Source organism: Platalea leucorodia (genome assembly GCF_965183815.1).
Source record: "Platalea leucorodia genome assembly, chromosome: 6".
Taxonomy (NCBI): Eukaryota; Metazoa; Chordata; class Aves; order Pelecaniformes; family Threskiornithidae; genus Platalea; species Platalea leucorodia.
In genome coordinates, this window is record NC_138828.1 from 50,782,057 (window position 1) to 50,801,506 (window position 19,450).

The 19,450-nt window shown below is 44.7% G+C and overlaps 1 protein-coding gene across 1 annotated transcript in view; it reads left to right on the forward strand.

The window, feature by feature from the left end:
- The first annotated feature begins 18,280 nt into the window (after positions 1-18,280).
- SNX25 (sorting nexin 25) overlaps positions 18,281-19,450 on the forward strand; it is an 87,022-nt gene continuing 85,852 nt past the window's right edge. The window contains exon 1 of the mRNA XM_082314959.1: positions 18,281-18,435. Within this exon, the coding sequence (XP_082171085.1) occupies positions 18,364-18,435 (72 nt within the window). The 5' untranslated portion in view covers positions 18,281-18,363. The remainder of the gene's footprint in view (positions 18,436-19,450) is intronic.

Genomic DNA, 19,450 nt, shown 5'->3' on the forward strand with positions numbered 1-19,450 from the left:
TGTACGCAGCTTACATGTTAGACCGAAAAGCTTTACTTCAATCCATCATCATCACAATTTCAAAACTTTTACTCCTAAGGAAATTAGTCAAACATTGTTAGCAGCTAAAGAGTCTTAACTAAGAAAAACAAGCAACTGAAGTGTCATCTTTTGTTCCTTTAAGCTAGAGCCATTTTAAGCTAGAGCCACTAATAAGCTGTCATTAGTTTGGATTTTATATTAAAAACCTTGTTTGTATGTGGTGGTCATCATCTTGGCTGACACAGCCATTCAAACTGTAGACTTTCAGCACTTAAAGTTGGAGCAAGTTCAATTTACATCAAAAGATCCATGGCTCTATAGGTTAAATTGTAATAGATGTAGGGTGTGTCAGTGTTAATGTTTTAGTTTGGATCAGGAGCCTGCTTTTCCTGACAGTCCTCTGTAACTCACACAGCATAGTACAGTGAGCAACCTTGATTCTTTGGGATGAAACTAACCTTTAAAGTGTGCTCCAGGCACGAAACTAGTGCATTTAAACCAGCAGTCACCATTCAGTCCATGGGACAAGATTACGGCTAGCCCAAAGGAAAAACCCCAAATACATATAGGGTGGATATCGGGTCCTTCAGCACTAACCATTACACTCTACACATCTGCTCCTATTGTGCCCTACATCTCGCAGAAATATATGGTGTTAGATCCTATGCATGTGGCAGGGTGGATATGAAAGTTTCCACTCATTAGTAGTATATATACAGAGTTAAAATTAAAAACAAAACAAAACAAAAAACCACCCCACAACCAAACAAGATTAGCCAGTATCAAAGATTACTGTTCCCAGCCAGCCAGCAGTATTTTTCTCTTACTATTTACCAGATATTTTATAGAGATTTTGTAATCTATGATCAATAAATATGTAACATTGTTTAGAGCCAAGGCAGCCCAAGACAGTGGAAGCCACTATACAAGGCAGGAGAATCAGAATATTTTACAAGATGGACAGTCTCCCTTAAACCACGTATAATTTGTTGCCATGGCAAACAAAGGTGAAAAAGGAATTCCTAAGCTTGCTTTGAAACTGCAAGACTATTCCCAAGAAAACTTCTAGCTAAAATTACTTCAAAATATGGAATTTTTAAAGGTCTGTCACTAGGTTATCTTGCCACTTCTCAAATAATACTGAGCTTTAGGGGAATTTGAAATATGCACCCCAAATACAAAAAGCACAACATAAACCTTAAAAGCAGGTGTGGAATCTCCTGTGATTTTAAGATTCACAAAGCCAAAGAACTGAAAAGAGACTTAATAAGGTTAGACGTTGTATAAAGCTGAAAATGCTATTAAACAATAGAAGCAGAGGTCAACTTTGGTGCCATGAAGAGAAACTCATTAAAGCACCTAGCTCCTCCAACAGCAACAGAACAAAGGAGTAAAACACCTGGGAACTCTTAATTTAAAATGCTACATGGAATTTGGAAATTTTTCATATGCATGTCACTTCTTGTGATCCCTGGGTTCAGGCAGCTTGTGTAGTCTGCAATACCCAACTGTCATGTGAATTCCTGGAAGTTTTCCTAGAGCAGCTTCCTAAAAGGATAATGCATTTTAATATATCAAAACATGCACAATAGAAAAAAAAAAAAAAAAATCAGAAGAGTGTAACACATTATTTGCATTTAATTTTCTACCTCATGTAACCTGAACCAGAAGGGAACCAAGCAGAATTTTTTGGCATTATCTGCAGACTATAGATGATGAATTATTTATTTAACAAGTACAGCTTGGGCAAAGTCAATTCTATGACGAAAATGAACATAGGAAGTACAGTGTTAAAATGAAAACAAAAACTTTTCTTCTCCATGATGCAAGGTTTTTATTACTTAAGGCACTATTATCTCACCAGTCTGTAGCTTCAGACAAATTATGGCTGATTGGTAAAAGTAGGCATGTGGCATATTTCACTTGTATCAAACACATAGATTTGATATACTGTTAGCACTATTCTACATGTAAGAGCATAAGATGGTAAGGCAAAAAACAGGTTTGCAGGTGGATGCAGACCAACACATACAGCTTGAAATATAAATTTTGTTGACTGTAATACACACATCCATATATTTTTAGTTTATGGAACATTACTTCTGCAAAGGAAACTAAACTAACAGTATCTCATTGGCTATAACATAATATGCGGTCACACCACAACTTCTCAGATGTCTCCTTTCTGAACACAATCTCTTAAGTAAGGATAGGATTTAACTCAAGACAGCAGCAAAAGGACAGAGTAGAGGTGGCAAAACATGATAAAAGATAGCAAGGAGCCTGTACACTCCTTTCCACCGTTAGCACCAGCCAAGGAGTACACATCTTCCCACTCTGCATGACTTAGGAATAGCTTACCTGCCAGTGGGCTGTTTTCCATAAAGACTGAGCCATAACAGATTCATGGAGAGCAACCACTGTTACCAGGAGAAATGCAATTTAGCAGTCTAACTCCGCCTAAGGAGCAGCAGTCGTAACACTAGTCATTTCATTGCCAAATGCTCCTTCCACTTTTCTGGCACAACCCCCTAACAACTTCAGCCTTCATCTTAATGGAAAACAGACATGCTGCATTTGTCAATTTTTCTCACTGACATTCTTAATCGTTCACAAAATAAACGTCAATTAATTTTGTAGTTTCCATTAAAAACAAACAAGAGGAAATAGATGAAGATATGGTATTTTTGGTTCCTATTCCCCTCATGCATCTAGGATGTCTTTAAGGGAGCTGGAATTTGCCAAGAAGTAACACAGAAGAAGCAATTTTGCTGATAAACCATGCCTTAATTAATAAATTAGCTGTGACTGAACACACACACTCACACCCCCTTTATATACAGGGCAGAGTATAAATTCTATTCCTGTGAGAAGTACAGAGTTCTGCTACATTATCAATTGTTAAAATACAGAATCAACAAGTGATATTCTGAAATCCCAAGAAAACTGTCACTAGAGTCAAATACTTATTATTAACTGTTCATTCTGATGACCACCATATTTATTTACAAAAAATACATGCTTTCTGTGGCTTTCTGCCATGAAACCCTCTAACCCAAATATGATCAACTCAAATGAGCAGGTCGGCCATTAATTATTTGTCAGATCTTTTTTTGCTGTAATATTTCCTCTCCCCAAGTTAATCCTCTACCTCCCTCCCCCTATTTATTGTAACTGTAACACCCACCCATTACCCCAGCCAAGCACATCCATTCGTGTTTGTCTCTTCCTCACTGCAGTTCCTCCTAGTTTATACCACTGTTTAATCCCTTCACATGTAAACACCAAGCTTGACCCATTTAAGATCAGAAAGCAGTGGCCAAGCAGCCAAGGACAACATGCAGCCTGGCTGTCAGGGCAGTAGGGACCCACACTTTCTCATCAAGACGTTGATGCACTCAGCATCTGGCTACCTACCTAGACCGTATCCATGTTCTCACCAGCCAGCCATTGCAAGAGCAAAGACCACTCAGCTCCTGTACAGGCCAACCACTGCCTGCTGCTGCACTGCCCAAAGGACAAAAAGCATTTTGACATCCTCCTTCACATTAAACAAAGATCAAGACCTTATTCACGCTAAACACATTGAGTGTTTTTCCCCTGTAAACCTGCCAACTACAGCACCACCTGAAATATTTTTGTAGTTAATGCCTAACAGCAGGCCTTCAGGCATGGCTGCAATATAAAGTATCTTATACAAAGGTAGGATAGTACATAAAAAGTGATATAGTGAGGGTACAGACTTAGATGTGGTTTTGTGTTTGAACATATGCTGCCTTTTGATAACAATTTTTGAATGTTAGAAACTAACACTTATTAAGTACATTAAGTGCCTGGTGAAAGATTCAAGGTGTTTTAACCTTGATTAAACCTTAAGGTTATCCAATCAATCTTTCACTTTTTAAAATGCAGACCATCTGAAACACATGCATCAGAGTACTGAAATAAATCACAGAAAAAAAAAACCCTCAACATTAAAGTACAAGCAGTGATCAACTTCCTTTTCTTTTAAGTATTCTACTTTTGTAACCAAGGAAGACGATCATTCATAGAGAGAAGAAAAACGGGGTTTTTTCTATCTACTAACATCCAAATTCCTAGCATGCTTCTGCACACCACACTGTGAATCTGTATGCTATACATCCTCTGAAGGCCCTAAGTGCTTTCAGGATGTCTTAAGATTCGGGTATTTAATAAAAGTGGAAAACAAGCCCCTTAAGCATGCTGTGGGCTGAATCAGAAGTTTCTGACGTTACTGTGTGCACACTGTGCATCACCACAAAGGCCATAATACAGCACAGCTGTAGTACACTCAAGATGAGTCAACAGTATGTTTCCTGCAACAAAAAGGAACAGACATCATCGAGGATGTATTAACAAACATATATGTAAAGTATCAGAAGTAATAATAATGTTGCATTCAGCTCCAATAAGGCACCTTCTGGTTTAGGGTTATTAATTTTGCTTTGTAAGTATAATTGATACTGAAAGAAGTAACCAAGCAGGCAACCTTCTCCCAGCCCATACAATTAGCGCTCCCACAGATGGCACCTCTCCTTTCAGCTGGAAGTTTCTACCTCTTCAGAACAGGGAGCCACTCTCCTGATCTCAGAGAGCATAAACAAGTGTTTGAGAGCTAAGGAGTTGAAAGGTTAAAGTGTTTTAATTAAAAAGATATATACTATCAATTGCAGATGTTCTTTAGGACACTCCAAAATCCTCTGACTCTGTTTACTCATTATTGGACCTGGGTCAGGGATCCTGCCCCGTTAAACCTGCTGACTGCCAAATCACCTCTTTGTATGGTGAACTTAGGAGAGGGTAAAAATGCTAAACATATCATCTGACTAACATTTTCAAAAATAATAATCATTAAACAAGTTACCATGTAAAAATATGCTAGTTCAAACCCCACCCCTCTCTTTCTCCCTCCCTTCCTCATTTTTGGCTGAGGCTTTAAGGAAAAAAAAAAAAAAAAAAAAAAAAGAGACAAATTTGAAAATGTCTAGAAGAGAGCAATAAAAATTAAGACAACTGGAAAACTCCAACTTCTGAGGGCTTATTTAGTTTAAAAGAGGGGAAACACAGGGAAACATAAGTCTTAAAATCTGTAAAACAGACTAACCCAAGACTTAGTTTGTTCTCAGACGCAATCACCAGTGGTAAAGATCAACTAGTGCAGCTGCTTCCAGCCCTGTGACAAACCACACATACCCAGCCCTACCTACCTCTTCTTTAATTAAAGCTTTCATTTTTGCTGCTAAGAAACAACAAAGCATGCAAAGGGGGAAATACACCTCTGGGGAAACTATGCCCCTTGAGGCAAACCCCCAATGAATGAAACAACCAGTCTGTTTAGTAGATATTCTAATTTTCCAAGCTCAGAGCACAATACCTGCTACAGCTGTTCTGCACACGATATGCTCTCCAAACTTGGCTACCAATTTCCCCAATCCAAACCACGATTGGTCCATAACCAATCTACAAAACACAAGGCCTCAACCCCAGTTCAGAATAAACTCCAACACTACAAATCTAGCCAAGCTCTGCTCCTCCACACAGTTACACAACCTGCGCTGGACCTGCTCCTACACCCTGAGATGGAAGGGCTGGTTGAGGCACAAGCAAGTTACTCTGCAAAACACTACGAAGCAGACAGGAGCTAGAACTACAATCACAGAAAAATTTAGGTTGGAAAGGATCCTCTGGACATTATCCAGTCCAGTCCACTGCTGAAAACAGGGTCAGCTTCAAAGTTGGATCTAGTTTTGCCTTGTCCAACCAAGTTTTCAAAAACTCCAAGGATGAACACTTCACATCCTATGTGGGCATCTGCTCCAGCGCTTAACAACCCTCATTGTGATTTTTTTTTTTCTTTGATCAGAATTTCCTATATCACATCTTGCAGCTATTGGCTTCTGTCCTTTCATAGTGTACCTCCAAGAAAAATCTGGCTCTGTTCAGTTACAGGTAACCATGTTGCTGCTGATCAACCACCTAGACATAACTACGTGGGGGTGAATACCTTTGCTCAGATTACAACCTACATATAAGTATTTACTGCTGATTCATGACAAATTTCTTGTTGTTGGTTCATGAGACAGTAGCAGACTTGCACCTGAACTGAGTAAGCTGAACAGGGCATGGAACCACCATTTGTCCCTCACAGACCAGATCTGACAGGACCTAATTCAAGCTCAGATCAGAACGGCCATTGTTTCTAAGGCATCTGAAACCACTTGTTCAGCTGATTCTCAGCTGGCTCTCTAATGCTTTCACTGTCATTTTCTCTCTCCTACCTAGAGAAGAGGAAGGAGGGAAGACCTGCTCCTTCAAATCTATGGAGTTAATATACACAGCCATTGCTGCCCTTTTTCCTCTGTTTTTTGTTTTGTTTTGTTTTTGTTTTTTTTTGTTTTTGTTTGTTTGTTTTCCCTTGGTTTTTGTTTGTTTGTTTGTTTTCATTGTTTGTTTTTGTTTGTTTTTTGTCCTGGTTCTCTCTGCTGGACACAAAGCAAAAGATTTTTCCCTGTATGCTGTAAGATATAGTTTAGAATCTCGCAAACCTGTGACAGGTTAGCCCTCAGAACAGCAGTTCTGTCTCCAAAGAGGTAGGCCCACTGGAGATGCTCCAAAGTACTTTGGATTCCTTTTAAAAGGATTCCAACAGAAAGCCCTGAGTCTCCTGGCTATTTCATGATGTAAGGGTTCAGTTCAGCAAATGGGCACTAGAAAGTCCTGGAACAGAGTCAATTGTCATCATCTGTCAGAGCAAATGAAAGCACATGACTGCCAGAGAACCCTAGATGACTGCAGGGCAAAGGCTTTCAAGTTAATGTACAAGGGAGGGGAAAAAAAGAAAAAAAAAAAAAAAGGAGAAAAAAAAAAAAGAAAGAGTAGTTCCTCTTGAGCCAAAACCAAGCCATTCCCCTACTATGAAAAGCTGCAATACATTATGCTGGTACAGGTGGATCTATAGCTCCAGGATTTCACTCACATACTACATGTTTGTTCTTCAGCAAAGGTCATCTTGTGACTTCATAAGCAGAAAGTCGGGTCAGAGACTACTGAGGTTTAATGATGGGAGTGATGATGCCCACCAGGCCTGCCTAAACAGGCCACAGCTACTCACTCATTGCTGAGAATCCCAAGAAAATGACCAGCACACCCTCCAAACCCAGAGGGAACAGAATCAGCTTACAATCAAAATAAAAAATAAAGATAACAAATCATATGCTGTTTGAAAAAAGTATCAGCAGCTTCTGGAAGGTTTTCCTTCCTAAGACCCTCCATCTCTATAAGCATAAGTGATGTTTCTCATGACCTGGAAGAGTCCTACCTTCAGCTACCTCAGGGACCAAATAGCGGCAAGATGCTAGGGGGAAACTGGTCACGGGCATTGACCCTTCCCAAAAGTGACCCATAGCCACAGTCTTTCAGTAATATAGACAGATGTTCAACAATTCCTGGCCGCAAAGTTAATTATGTACAGGTGTGAAAAGCCCAGAAAAGGACAGGCTCTACTGCCAGGTATTGAGGGTGAAAAGCAAGGTAAAAGAAAGCTGAGTTTTCTTGCTCCTGCTGTGCTGGTGCATATCTATGAAAAGTTATTTCTGCCCGGCATAAAGATTTAGATATTGGGGCAACATGCATCCAACCAGGCTATCCACAACTGAAGGTGGTGAATCTGGCACCGTAGTCCACGATGGCACGCAATAAAAAGGAAAACAACTCCTCTTATTAAAGCAAAATTTCAGCATATCTGCCACATAAAGGCTGGAGTTACGTGTGCCGTCATCCTGGTGCACCAGTCAGGGGATTACCTGTGTGTGCCTGCCTTAAGCTCTAAGCACACCACTCAAACATCAGATCCCTTGGGATCTGCTGAGACTAATCCAAGCAGCTGCTGCAAACTGTTGGGAGTCAGGTATTGCCATCTTCCAAAGGACAACGGATACACCACTTCCCCTGCTTGATCAACTGTCTCAAATACAGCCCAAGGGTGGCCCAGACCTCAGCAATGGTCTCTGTGTACAACTTCAAGCTCTCAAACCACCATTGATCATTCCCCATTTGAAGCTACATGGAGGCATAAAGACACAACAATTCTTTCACCAATATTTGTACAGTAACTTTCCCCCTACTCTCACCTTGTAACAGACCAGTTGTGCTCAGACTGTGCTCCTGCCTCATTCATTGCATGCAGTAGAGGTATGGCTCAGAAATTATTAGAATCTACAGATACCCATCTGCTACTGTTGGGAAGACAGACCTCAGAAATAAAGCCATAATAGAGTTCAAGAGCATTGAAACGTTCATCCAGGAGCTGACCATCTATACTGTGCACATGCCACTTAACCTTGGCATATGCTGGATTTGCCTCTGTGCCAGTCCTGAAATAGATGGCAGGACCACAAAGGAAGCAACTATACCATTTCACAAACTATTGACAGAGTTCAGCAGCGGATAAATCACAGCATACTCCAGAATACCAGGCCATCCTTACCAAGTTGCACAACACATGAACTGTCTCCAACAACAGAAATGCTCACTGCACTAGAAGTTTGTTCATGCTTCTAATGTTACGGATTCAGCATGCTTAGTGACCTGACTGCCCAAATAGGCATGTCATCAGCATTTCCCTCAACACTTTGCATAGATGCACTTCCACACAGATCACAGAGAAGTGAGTTTTGTGACAAGATGACTCCTATTATCACAGTTTGGAAAATACACATACAGTTTTACAGAGACAGTGATCACATTCTCCACAGCCACTGAAAGTAAGATGTAATTCTTTTAATTTTCAGTGAATATATTTCTATGTAAGAGGAACAAGCACTGTCTGGTACAGATGAGCAGGGGTAAGTACAGAAGTTCAGTCACTGCATCAGTATACAAAGAACAGCTTCAACAAATACCACTTAGGAATAGTCCAAGTATATTTATGTCTCCTCAGAATGTGTGTAGGGGGCAAATGAGGTAAAGGCCTCTTATGATTCTCTCTTGCATTATATTTTTATGACTTCTTCATTTCTTCAGATGAGAAATATCAGTATGGAAAGCAGATAAAATGCTGACATATAGGGCTCTCTTAAATTCAACATAATATGGGTTTCCTGGAGTTCCAGTGTTTATTATGTTATTGCAATGAAACGCTTCAAGAATGACAGATACCCATCATTTAATTGTGACCTAAACATCAGTTGAAATTGTTGGATGGGAAAAACCTTAGCCAAGGAAAATAGCTTATGTTTTAGACCGTTACTATCACCAGTCTTGGTTAAGCATAAGACCAGGAAGAAAAGAATGAAAAAACTTTAAAAAGCAGCTCTGGTGCAACCACTAAGGTACATCCATCACAATAATGGTCTGCCTATCTCCCATGAATTTAAGGAGATACCTAGGTTCACCTAGGAGCTGGCTCACTTTTGAGGCTCTTACCTCTAAACTCCAGGTATATTATTATATCACCCGATTCCTGACTGGGCAGACTTTAAAAAGCTTGTAGATGCTCCAATCACCTACGCCACAGAAGACCATATGCCACCTATCCCGTAAATCTTGAAATACTCCTTAGAGAAGCACCTGCATGCGCTACTGGGTCAAGTCTCTAAAGGGATGGGCCAATTGCACTTTCAAAGCCTCAATGTGCTCTGCAGTCCTGATGGCCCTCTAAGCCCATGTACATCTTACGCAAAAACACGGGACCCTATGAATGCCCTTTTAAACATGGGTAAGCACAAAACCAAAACAAAAATCCCAGTAGGTCATAAAAGCTTTAAATACCAAGAAAAGGAAAAGAATGTCCCCAAATTACTTGGTCTCTCCTTTTCTCCAGTCTCCATTTCATACCATTACAAGCATTATCTAGGCTGAGAAAATACAAAGGAACAATGTCTGCAATACAGAAAAACCCCCACCAAAACCCAAAAAAAGCCCCACAAAAAAAACCCAAAATCAAACAGCAAAAAGTCATGGGAGAGCTTGAAGCATTCCAAAAGCCGAGTCCAAATTTTATGAAATTATATTTTAAAATGCCAATTATTTTACAAACCCATTCTTAAGCTAACATCCAGTGACTAATTTTCTAGCAATGATGACTTCATTTTAGTTTTCAGATAGCTCCTCTGAAGAATTTAACTTTTTGTGGAACTTTGTTCTCCCTCCGTTGACAACTCCAGCAATCGCTTTCTATCGAGGAAAAAAGAGATTAACTGTTTTTTCATAGAAGGAAAAATGTGCACAGTGCACTTGATGCTCTACATTGAGCACCTCATAACAGACAAAAGCACAGATACAAAAGAAATTTAGCACTGCTATTTGTGTTATATTCATTCCATCCCATATAGTTTTCCTTCTGTTTCTATGAATGTTGCATACAAATTTTAGCCACACAATTTTTAAATATATAAATGTCCAAATGCAAACACTAGATGCTTTTTATGTTTTATAGTAAGAATGAACAAGTGTAAACATTTGCATATTATAATAAAACCAGTTTCTGAAAAATTGTGTTTAACACAACTGCAAGGGAAAAACTTTAGCAAGGCATAGAAGTTACGTGACCTCAGATTCGGTTGTGCCAGAAGCCATGCTAAACTAGACTTTTAAATGCCAATTTCCCTAACGCGCTGTGAAAACTCCAGAAAAAAAACAGAGCTTCGTGAGCATGACAATATGTTGCTGTTTGTTGTATCATCTCTCTGAGACGCTTTGGAATGAATTCAGTACTCTGCTCTGCTGCAGGGGCTGCACAAACGACAGCCAAGAAAGGCCCAGGATTTACAGTTACCTCTTTTGTGACTTCCACACAAATCCACAGGGGCCAAGAGATTTGGTGGTTGGTTATTTTTCCAAACTACAGCCCCACCTCGGGAACCGTTAGTGCAGAACACAGCCCTGTGCAGGAGAGGGGCTGCCACAACACTATCGTCCTGAGGAAACTGCGGAGATGTGACTATTGCCATGATTTAACACGCTCGAGGCAAGCTATTTACAACGATCATTTCAGTTGACTTAATTCCCACTAATTACACCCAACCAAAACACTTCACTAAACTCTATTCGAGCATCACTTCAATGAATCCCTCCTAGCCCAGTAACTTTAAGGATGGCACGCACGACGCAGTAACTCGCTCCCAAAGCCGACGACTACGACGCTGAGGGCCGGTGCCACCTCTTTCCCAATCCCCCCGAGGGGCAGAGAGGGCAGGGGGGCATAAAATATGTCTCACAGCAGCATGACTAAACTCTGGCGGCTCAACACCAGCTGAAGCCCTCCAAATATAGCACGCGCGACATGCTCGGGAGACACCTACATACGTGTCGCTCAGGCAGGGACCCAAGCAGGAAGACAGCAAATTAAAAAACAGTAAAAAATACAAATTATATAATGATTAATTTTTTTATATATATATAGCTCTCTCTCAAAAAAACAAAACGCGTCTCCCACCTTCTTTGATCTGGCAAAAATTACCACAGGCGGGGAGGAAAATGCCTATCGCCCCCTCCCGCCGCCCCCAACCGCCACACACCCGCTCTCCGGGCGCCTTCCGTGGGGAGGAGGCACCGGCGAGTCCCGCGACGGAGCGCCGGAGGCCCCGCTGCCGCCAAGCCGGGCTAGCAGCCCTCGGGAAACAGCGGCCATCGCCTCCCCCTCCCCGGCTTTAGTTGTGGTAACCGCGCAGGCAGCCGAGGCGGATACTCACACGCACGGGAGGAGAGAGAAAGGCAGAGGAAGGGAAGGGGGAACCGTGCAGCGCTGTGGCCGCCGTCTAGATGCCAGGCTCCTCCGCAGCCCCGGCCGGCCCCCTCGCGTCGTCAGGCGGGGAAAGGCGGCGCCTGAGGGGGGCGGGAAGGGAGCCGGGGGCCGGGACCTCAGGCACCGCCTTTCCGCTTCTCTCCCGCCTCTCTCGGCTCCGCAGGAAGCGGGGGGAACGCTGGGACTCTCGCTGAGGTGACAGTGCCCCAGGTGGAGGTGATGGGGCCCCAGGTTGAGGTAATGGTGCCTCATGTTGACGTGGTGGTGCTCCGCGTTGAGGTGATGGGGCTGCTTGCTGAGGTGATAGTGCCCCAAGTTGAGGTGATGGTCCCTAGATTGAGGAGATGGGGCTCCAGGTTGAGGTGATGGGGCTCCATGTTGAGGTGACGCCCTGCAACCTCACCACATGCTGAGGAGATGGTGCCTCAGGTTGAGACCATAGTGCCTCAGGCTGAGGTGCTGGCACTCTTATTTTGAGGTGATGGCATCCCACAGAGATACTGGTGTCCCAGGTTGAGGCAATCAGGCCCCATGCTGAGGTAATGGTTTTCCATGTTGGGGTAACAGTGCCCCAGATTGAGGTGATGGTGCGCCAGGTTGAGATCATAGTGCCCCAGGTTGGGATGATGGCACTCCTGGTTGAGATGCTGACAGCCCACATGGAGGGGATGGTGACCCATGTTAAGGCAACAGGACCCCAGGTCGAGGAGATGGGCCCCCACATTACAGTGGCAGTGCTGCGGCACCAAGTAACATATCCTGAGGAAATGGAGGGGGGAAACTAATCTGGAGGGCTTCTAAGGGACATCTGACCCAAATCTTTGGGGTTGGATCAGGACCTTTCCCTGAGTGAACCTGATTGCAGCATCCTTGAATCTCAGTATGAGTTTTGCAGAAACATGGGTGAAGCCTTCGGGGAGAGTTTCACTACTTCTAGCACTGACTAGGTAAGTGGTGACTACCTATTAGTGATCTGCCACTGGGAAGTGGTAGTGTCCTGTATAAGGGTGGGAAAGGTTTCAGCTCTTTCGAAGGGGTCAGTTGCAATACCAGACCTTGGCATTTCTTTAATAATAGTAATGTTATTTTTTAACAAAGTAGGAAAGAATTATGTGAAAAGAAAGACGTCTAGATTACTGATCCACGCATTCAAAACTAAAAATTCAACTTTACTTTGGCCCCATTGTTCATAATGAAAAAGATTTAATTACATGATCACATGTTTTTTTCTGAGCGTACTGAATGTTGAGTTGAATAGAGGCTGTGCAGCCAAGACAACAGTTGTGTATATGGCCCTAGTTCACTTGGCACATGAACACACAGACACACACACACAGAGGCACGTATGTATGTATGTGTGTGTGTGTATGTATAGACACACATATTTTTAAATACATACAGTGAATGTGTCAGAAGACACATAGAAAAGGCACATAGAAAAGGAATAAAATCTCTTGATTAAGACAACTGAGTGTTTCTACATTAACCAGAATCTAGTCCTACTTGTGCTACACAGTGTTTAATGGAGGTTCTGCAAATTATGTAGACTAACTTTTCATACTTGATCATGTGTTTCATTCTTAGTTTTCTGGAACCTTACTCAACTCACTGTTGAAATGTTGAATAATCACAAATGCAGCTAAAATCAATGGAAGCTGTATTTGGAAAACATCAAGTGCTACAGAATGCTGAGCACTCAAAAAATTTTGTCTTAGGTACCTCACATTGGACACTAAATGGGTGCTTTTGTCCTTTTTTTTCCCTGTGTGTCAGGTTCCTATCTGCAAATAGGCAAAATACAATACCATGGTCTCAAAAGGTCAGAGCAAAAAATAAAATCAGTTAATATTAGTGTAACTTACATATTTTGTAGAAATGTGGGCAACAAAATTGACAGTTATCTTCTGAGAGCAGTTCAACTAATTTTCAGTAAAGGAGGAATGGTGCCTAATGGAAAGATATGATTGTGTAAAGTCTGTATTGTAATGTCTTTACAAATTACATTCTTGTAAGGAGAAAAAAAAAAAGTGTAAGTAGAAGGTTTGCAGTCATAATGTATAAACATCGAGGTAAAGTTTTATCAGACAAACTATGTCTGCTTTTATAGAGACAGATTGTTTATATGGTTTCCACTGAAACGTGTCTGCATTTTACGTTTTCAATCGAGTCCAAACCATCTACCATTTCAGGGAAAGTTTTAAAAGTCAAAAAAGGTTGACAATTTTGAACCCCTTCATTCTACAAGCCTTTGACAAATAATCACAATCATTTTCTTGAGTATCTTGAAAGGTGTGAGATAAGATTTAGGATACTGAGACGTATAACAGACAATCTCCTTTTCTCTTGCTCTATTAGCTAGGGTTCATGAAATGAACAGCATCCACTATCCAGTAAATTTGTTTGCTCTCTTTCCTATGATTGTTTCTAACAGTGTTAGTTATCACTCTTCCATACCACCAGGTTTAAAAGTTCATGAGTACTATGGGGTTTTGTGCTGGAGAGGCTTTTAGGAATTTCTATAAACTCTTAACATGGCTGTAACTACAATGTAACACCACAGTGGTTATAAAAAAGCATGTAATTCATTCAAAGTTGTAAGTACACTGAAAATATAAACTAAGTATGCGCTTTACACAACTTTTTTTGCCTATAATGTAAATTTCTGTTTTAATGAGAAATGGTAAATTGCTAACCTTTATAGCAATGTGATCTCAGCCAGAAAGGCTCACAAAACAGAAAGTAAATGTGAAAAAGCCCTTGGGAAAGTATTCATTTTAAGCTTGTCTAAACGTTTTAAAGGTGCAAATTTATTGAAGTTTAAAATTTGCAGCACTGGGGAGGTGAAAGTTGCAAGACTGTCGCTAAAGACAGATGTAAAAGCGTGTTCAGACCAGTGGCGCTTTGTCTAGGATCTGTTGTAAACAGGTAAATTACAATCCTAGCTCAAAGGAAAAAATTAAGATGCTGACCCTTCCCCCAAATCAGACATCATTTCTGTTTTAAAATGAGATTAAAATAGTCTTATCCTTGTAGGAAAGATATTTGCTGTAACGCTTGAATAAGGTAGAGTTTGAATCTCTTATCTCATAAACTAGTTCCATACCTGAGTAAATAGTTACAGAAAGAGAATAAAATAACCCCCCTTTCAGAAAATTGACCTCTGAAGTCCTTTTGTCTTGTACAGAAAAGTAATTTTTAAAGTACAAAAGGGGAAGTTCAAATAACACTGAGGTAAACTTGAAAATTGCCGTTGACTTCAGTGGAGCCAGGATGTCATCTAGAATATTAGGAGTTGTACCTCAGGTTGAAAAGTCATAGAATCTTATTAAAAACTAAAAGAAAAGCCATCAAATATCCCTCTAGCTCTATGGATACACACTTGAGTTGATTTAGACATATCTAATTCAGGGTATGATGTGTAAATCCTAGCTAAAATTGGTTGGATTACTCATTCAGACAAGAACTGTTTTTGTGCGTAAGCACTGCAGGACTAAACCGTTATTGCAGGTAGGTTTATTTTTTTATCTTCCTCTCCACTTCTGAGAATTAATACTCTAATTAAAGAAAATAATATCTGTTTACACAGGACTAACAATATTACATGCTCTGCTTCAGGTTAATTTAGAGATTCAATTCCCTTAAGTAGTTTTGACAGGGGCCCAGGCAGTTTCCTGAATGCATTTGCAGTAGGAGGCCTCTACACACTCGGTCTGGTTTCTTGTGTGGATCTTTCTTAAGATCCCAGAATAGATCTTGAACTCAGTCCAAAGCCCTGTATTTTCTGATATCTTTGAGGAATAAAGTGTGTGCTGGGAGATGGATCTTTGCTTTTTGTTTTCTACCTGATGAGAATAAAATAACTTTATAGGAAACCTTCTGGCATGTTGGGCCTTATCCAAAAGCTTTCAGACTCTGCAGGAATCTCTCTGTTGGTTTTAAATGATCAGATGTATTGGAAGAACTTTGTTCCCCAAGCCCTTCAGTGAAGCATCAGGATGTTTTGGCACATGGTAGTTCACATGGGAATGGACTGTCATTGCAATAGTATTTCCACTATTATGATATGATGATTTTCACCTTTAATCACATCAGAGACATTACTTAAATAATCGATTTTGGACACTCTGTGAATGGTCTGAGCTAGCATTTAGAAGGTCTTTGTGCAATTTAATATCCACTAAATAGAATGAACCGTGTAATAAAATTACATTTAAGTTACTGTAAGGATTTTGGATCAGATTAAGGAGCAGTGTCTCTTTTGGTCAGTGACTAAAATGGGAGCTAATATCGCTCCAAAACTACTTTGGGATTTTGAGAGGAAATGCATTGTTACGCAAACCTCTAGTAGATAAAGCCATGTATCTGTGGAGGCGATTTCGTGTACAACTCAGGCCATACCATCAGACACTGTGCGTTAGCTTAGAACTAGTTTAGAAAATACTGTGGTGGAGCAAAACATTTGTTGTAGCTCAGACTCCTGGCTAGCTCCGTGCCTGTAGCGCGCACGTTTCCATTGCGGCGCTGCACCGTGAGCTGACACCCGACCCACTGCTACGGCGCAGCGTCAGGGCTGTAGGCGAACCTTTTGCACACCCGTGCTACTCATGCCGAGTGCCTTGGCTCGCGTGGTATCGCCGAAGCTTGGGAAGGTTTGGTGTCTGGTTTTAAAGCGGTGCTAGTTCTGCTCTTGAAGTTACACGGAAATGTAAGCATTCACAAAATCAGGGCCTTGGTATTCACTCTTCCTTCATCAGGCTAGTATCATTCATTTTACAAAAGTAACTTTTTTACATAAGTTTTACAGAACGTGAATAAATCAAAAGGACTCCAACCTCAGCACCAATAGCTGTTGTTTAAAAGACAACATTCAGGGCTATTTTGCACATTAAGACCGCCAGTCTGAAAAGTGCTTCCCAGAAGTCTCAATACCTGTAAACACTTCTAAAGTGCTTAACTTTCTTAATGGGATATCTGCTCTTAAAATGAAGCCCGTGAGTAAATGCTTGTAAATCCACTTTTGCACGGCCTGGCTTCCTTAAGGAAAGCACTGCCCTTTACTCCCACTACGAAGAGACCAGACCGAGGCCTGCCTCCCACTTTGGCTGTGGTTGGTAGCTGCTGTGAACCTGCAAATTCAGAGGAGCTGTGGTTGCGCCACGCCTACGGCAAGGTGGACGTGCATCCCGAGCACGGCTGCAATACGGCAAGGCTTTTGCCATGCGAGGAATTTGTTCTCGGAATCTGCCACAAGCAGCCATAGAACGCCAGACCAGCGGAGGGGGGGGGAGCGACGGGAGTGCTGGCAGGCCTCGTTCGGGGTCGTGGGGTTGGGTTTTCCAGAACCACCTCTGTATCATTTCAGTCGCTGTTCTACCAACTTTTTACTTCTGAAATCCAGTTAGGTATGGTCTCCTGTGGCTGATGACAGGGGTGTCGGCAGAGGGGTGCGTACGGCGCTCACGCAGGAGGGGGGCTGGACTTCAGGGATGCCCCAGGTCAAGGCTTTGTCCTGAGCTCAGGCCAGGGCCTCGGTGCTGCAGCCAGACCCTCCCGGGCCCCGCCGGGCCGAGCCGCGGCCCGCAGCCCCCCAGCCCCGCCGGGCTGCCCGTGGCGAGGGGCGCCCGGTAGCCTTCCGCGGGTCCCGGCTCCACAGCGCAGCCGGCGGGGATCCCCGCGGGGAGGCACCGTCCCCTCCTCGTTTCGTCCGAGCGTGGCTGCTTCCCCTCCTCTGCGGGGGGACGCCTCCGCGCCCCGCCACGGCGCAGCCCCGCTGGGCAGACCCCGGCGCAGGGCGGCCGGGCCGGGCCGGGCCCCGCCGTGGGGCGGCGCGGCGCGGCGGGCGCACGTGTCCCGGGCCCGCCCGCCCGGCGCCGCCCCGCCCCCCCCTCCCCCTCCCCCGGCCGGACGCCGAGCGGCGCGGCGGGGCCTCCCCGGCTGCCGCCACGGCGCTCGGCTCCCGCCTCCCGCCGTCCGGCAGCGCTGCCCCCTCAGCGGCCGCCAGGAAGCGGCCGGGCCGCCGTGCACCCGCCTGCCGCCGGGCATGAGCTCCGGCTCCCCCGGCGGCCGCAGCGGTGCCAGTGGCGGCGGCGGGCGGCGGCGGAGGCGGCGGAGGAGGAGAGGGGGGGCCTCGGGAGCGGCGACCTTCGCAGGGGGCTGCCGCGGCGGGAGATGCTCTTGCTGCCAGCGGCGCCAGGAGCAGCATGTTCCCCGGTGTCGACAGCGCTAGCAGCACGGCCGGGCAGCCCGAGGCGGCGGGGGCCGCCGCGCCCGGCCCGCTGGGCTCGCACGGCCCCGGCGGCGAGGCCGGCCGCCGCAGCGCCCCGGCGGCCGCCGCTGTGGCCGGCGGCGGCGGCGAGGAGGAGGCGGCGGAAGACGAGGAGGACGAGGATCCCGGCTCGTCCCGCTTCGTGCTGGCGGCGGGGCTGGGGCTGCTGGCCGTGTCCGTCGTCCACCTGGGGCAGGAGCGGGCCGAGGCGGGGGGCGGCGGGCCGCCGTGCCTGGCCCTGCTGCTGCTCCGCCTCGCCCTCTACGCGGGCTGCGCCGCCGCCGCCGCCGCGCTCGGCACCCTGATCGTCCTGATGTGTCGCGGCCGCCGCCGCCTGCCGCCGCCGGACTTCGCCGCCGCCGCTCCGGTCCTGCGGGTCGCGGGGGTAAGTGGCGGGAGCGGAGCGGAGCGGGGCGGGGCGGGCGGCGGCCGCGGCGCGCCCTCCCCTTCCCGCCTGCGGGAGAGCGGCGAGCGGGGGGACGGCGGTGGCGCGGCCCTCGCTCCGCCGCGGGGCGCCGGGCCACCCTAAGCCGGTGTCCCCTTCGCCTCCCGCCGCCGCAGGAGCCTGCCCGCTCTGCTGTTCGTCGGGGCTGTAAATGGGAAAAGTTGTGCTGGAGGGTAGCAGGCGTGCAGGAAAAATCAAGACTTTTCTCTGAGAGAGAGCTTCGGATTGTGGGAGCACTCGTATGGCAATTTGTTGTTGGCTGTGTCTCAAATCCTTTTCTGCTCCTTTGGTTGAAGCGTCATTAGTAAAAGAGAGAGACGTGCTCAAAGAGCCAGCGTAGCGTTGCTTAAATGCATGCTCTGAAGTTGGGCAGCTTCAGATAGTGTTATCATAATGCCTTGAGGAAGTGCCAGCGTGTTCTCAAACCGCTGCAGAACTCTATGCAAAAGATAAACAAATTTATTTTCTGTACATCTTCTAAAATGTACTAATTCATGGCCATGAGCTCTTTGAAGCTTACTGCTTAGTATGATTTGGGTTTCTTCTGAACGGGACTGGTAGCACAAGGTATTCAGAGACTGACTACAGGTGCTGGTCAAAATAACTTTCCTCCCATCCGTGCCCTTGCCCCCCATCGAGCCATCCAATGCTCTGGAGCTGATCCTAGACAGGCCTGAAAAACTACTGCTGGAGGTGAGGACCTGCCTGCGCTCCCGCTCTGCCCATGGGTCCCGGGATGTGGGGTTTGACGTCAGAGGCAGTGACTGCAGTCGGGCGCCCTTGGCCCTTCACCAGTGAGTTGTAGACCGTAGTGGGGTGTGTTAGTACGTGAAGTGCTGCAGCAGTAGACGCTACCACCTAAGTGCTATTTGGCTTTGATAGTGTCATGCAGGATACTTGAGGACGCTCTGCAAAGAAAAGGGAGCGTAATTTGTGCCATCTTGGTGCACAGCCT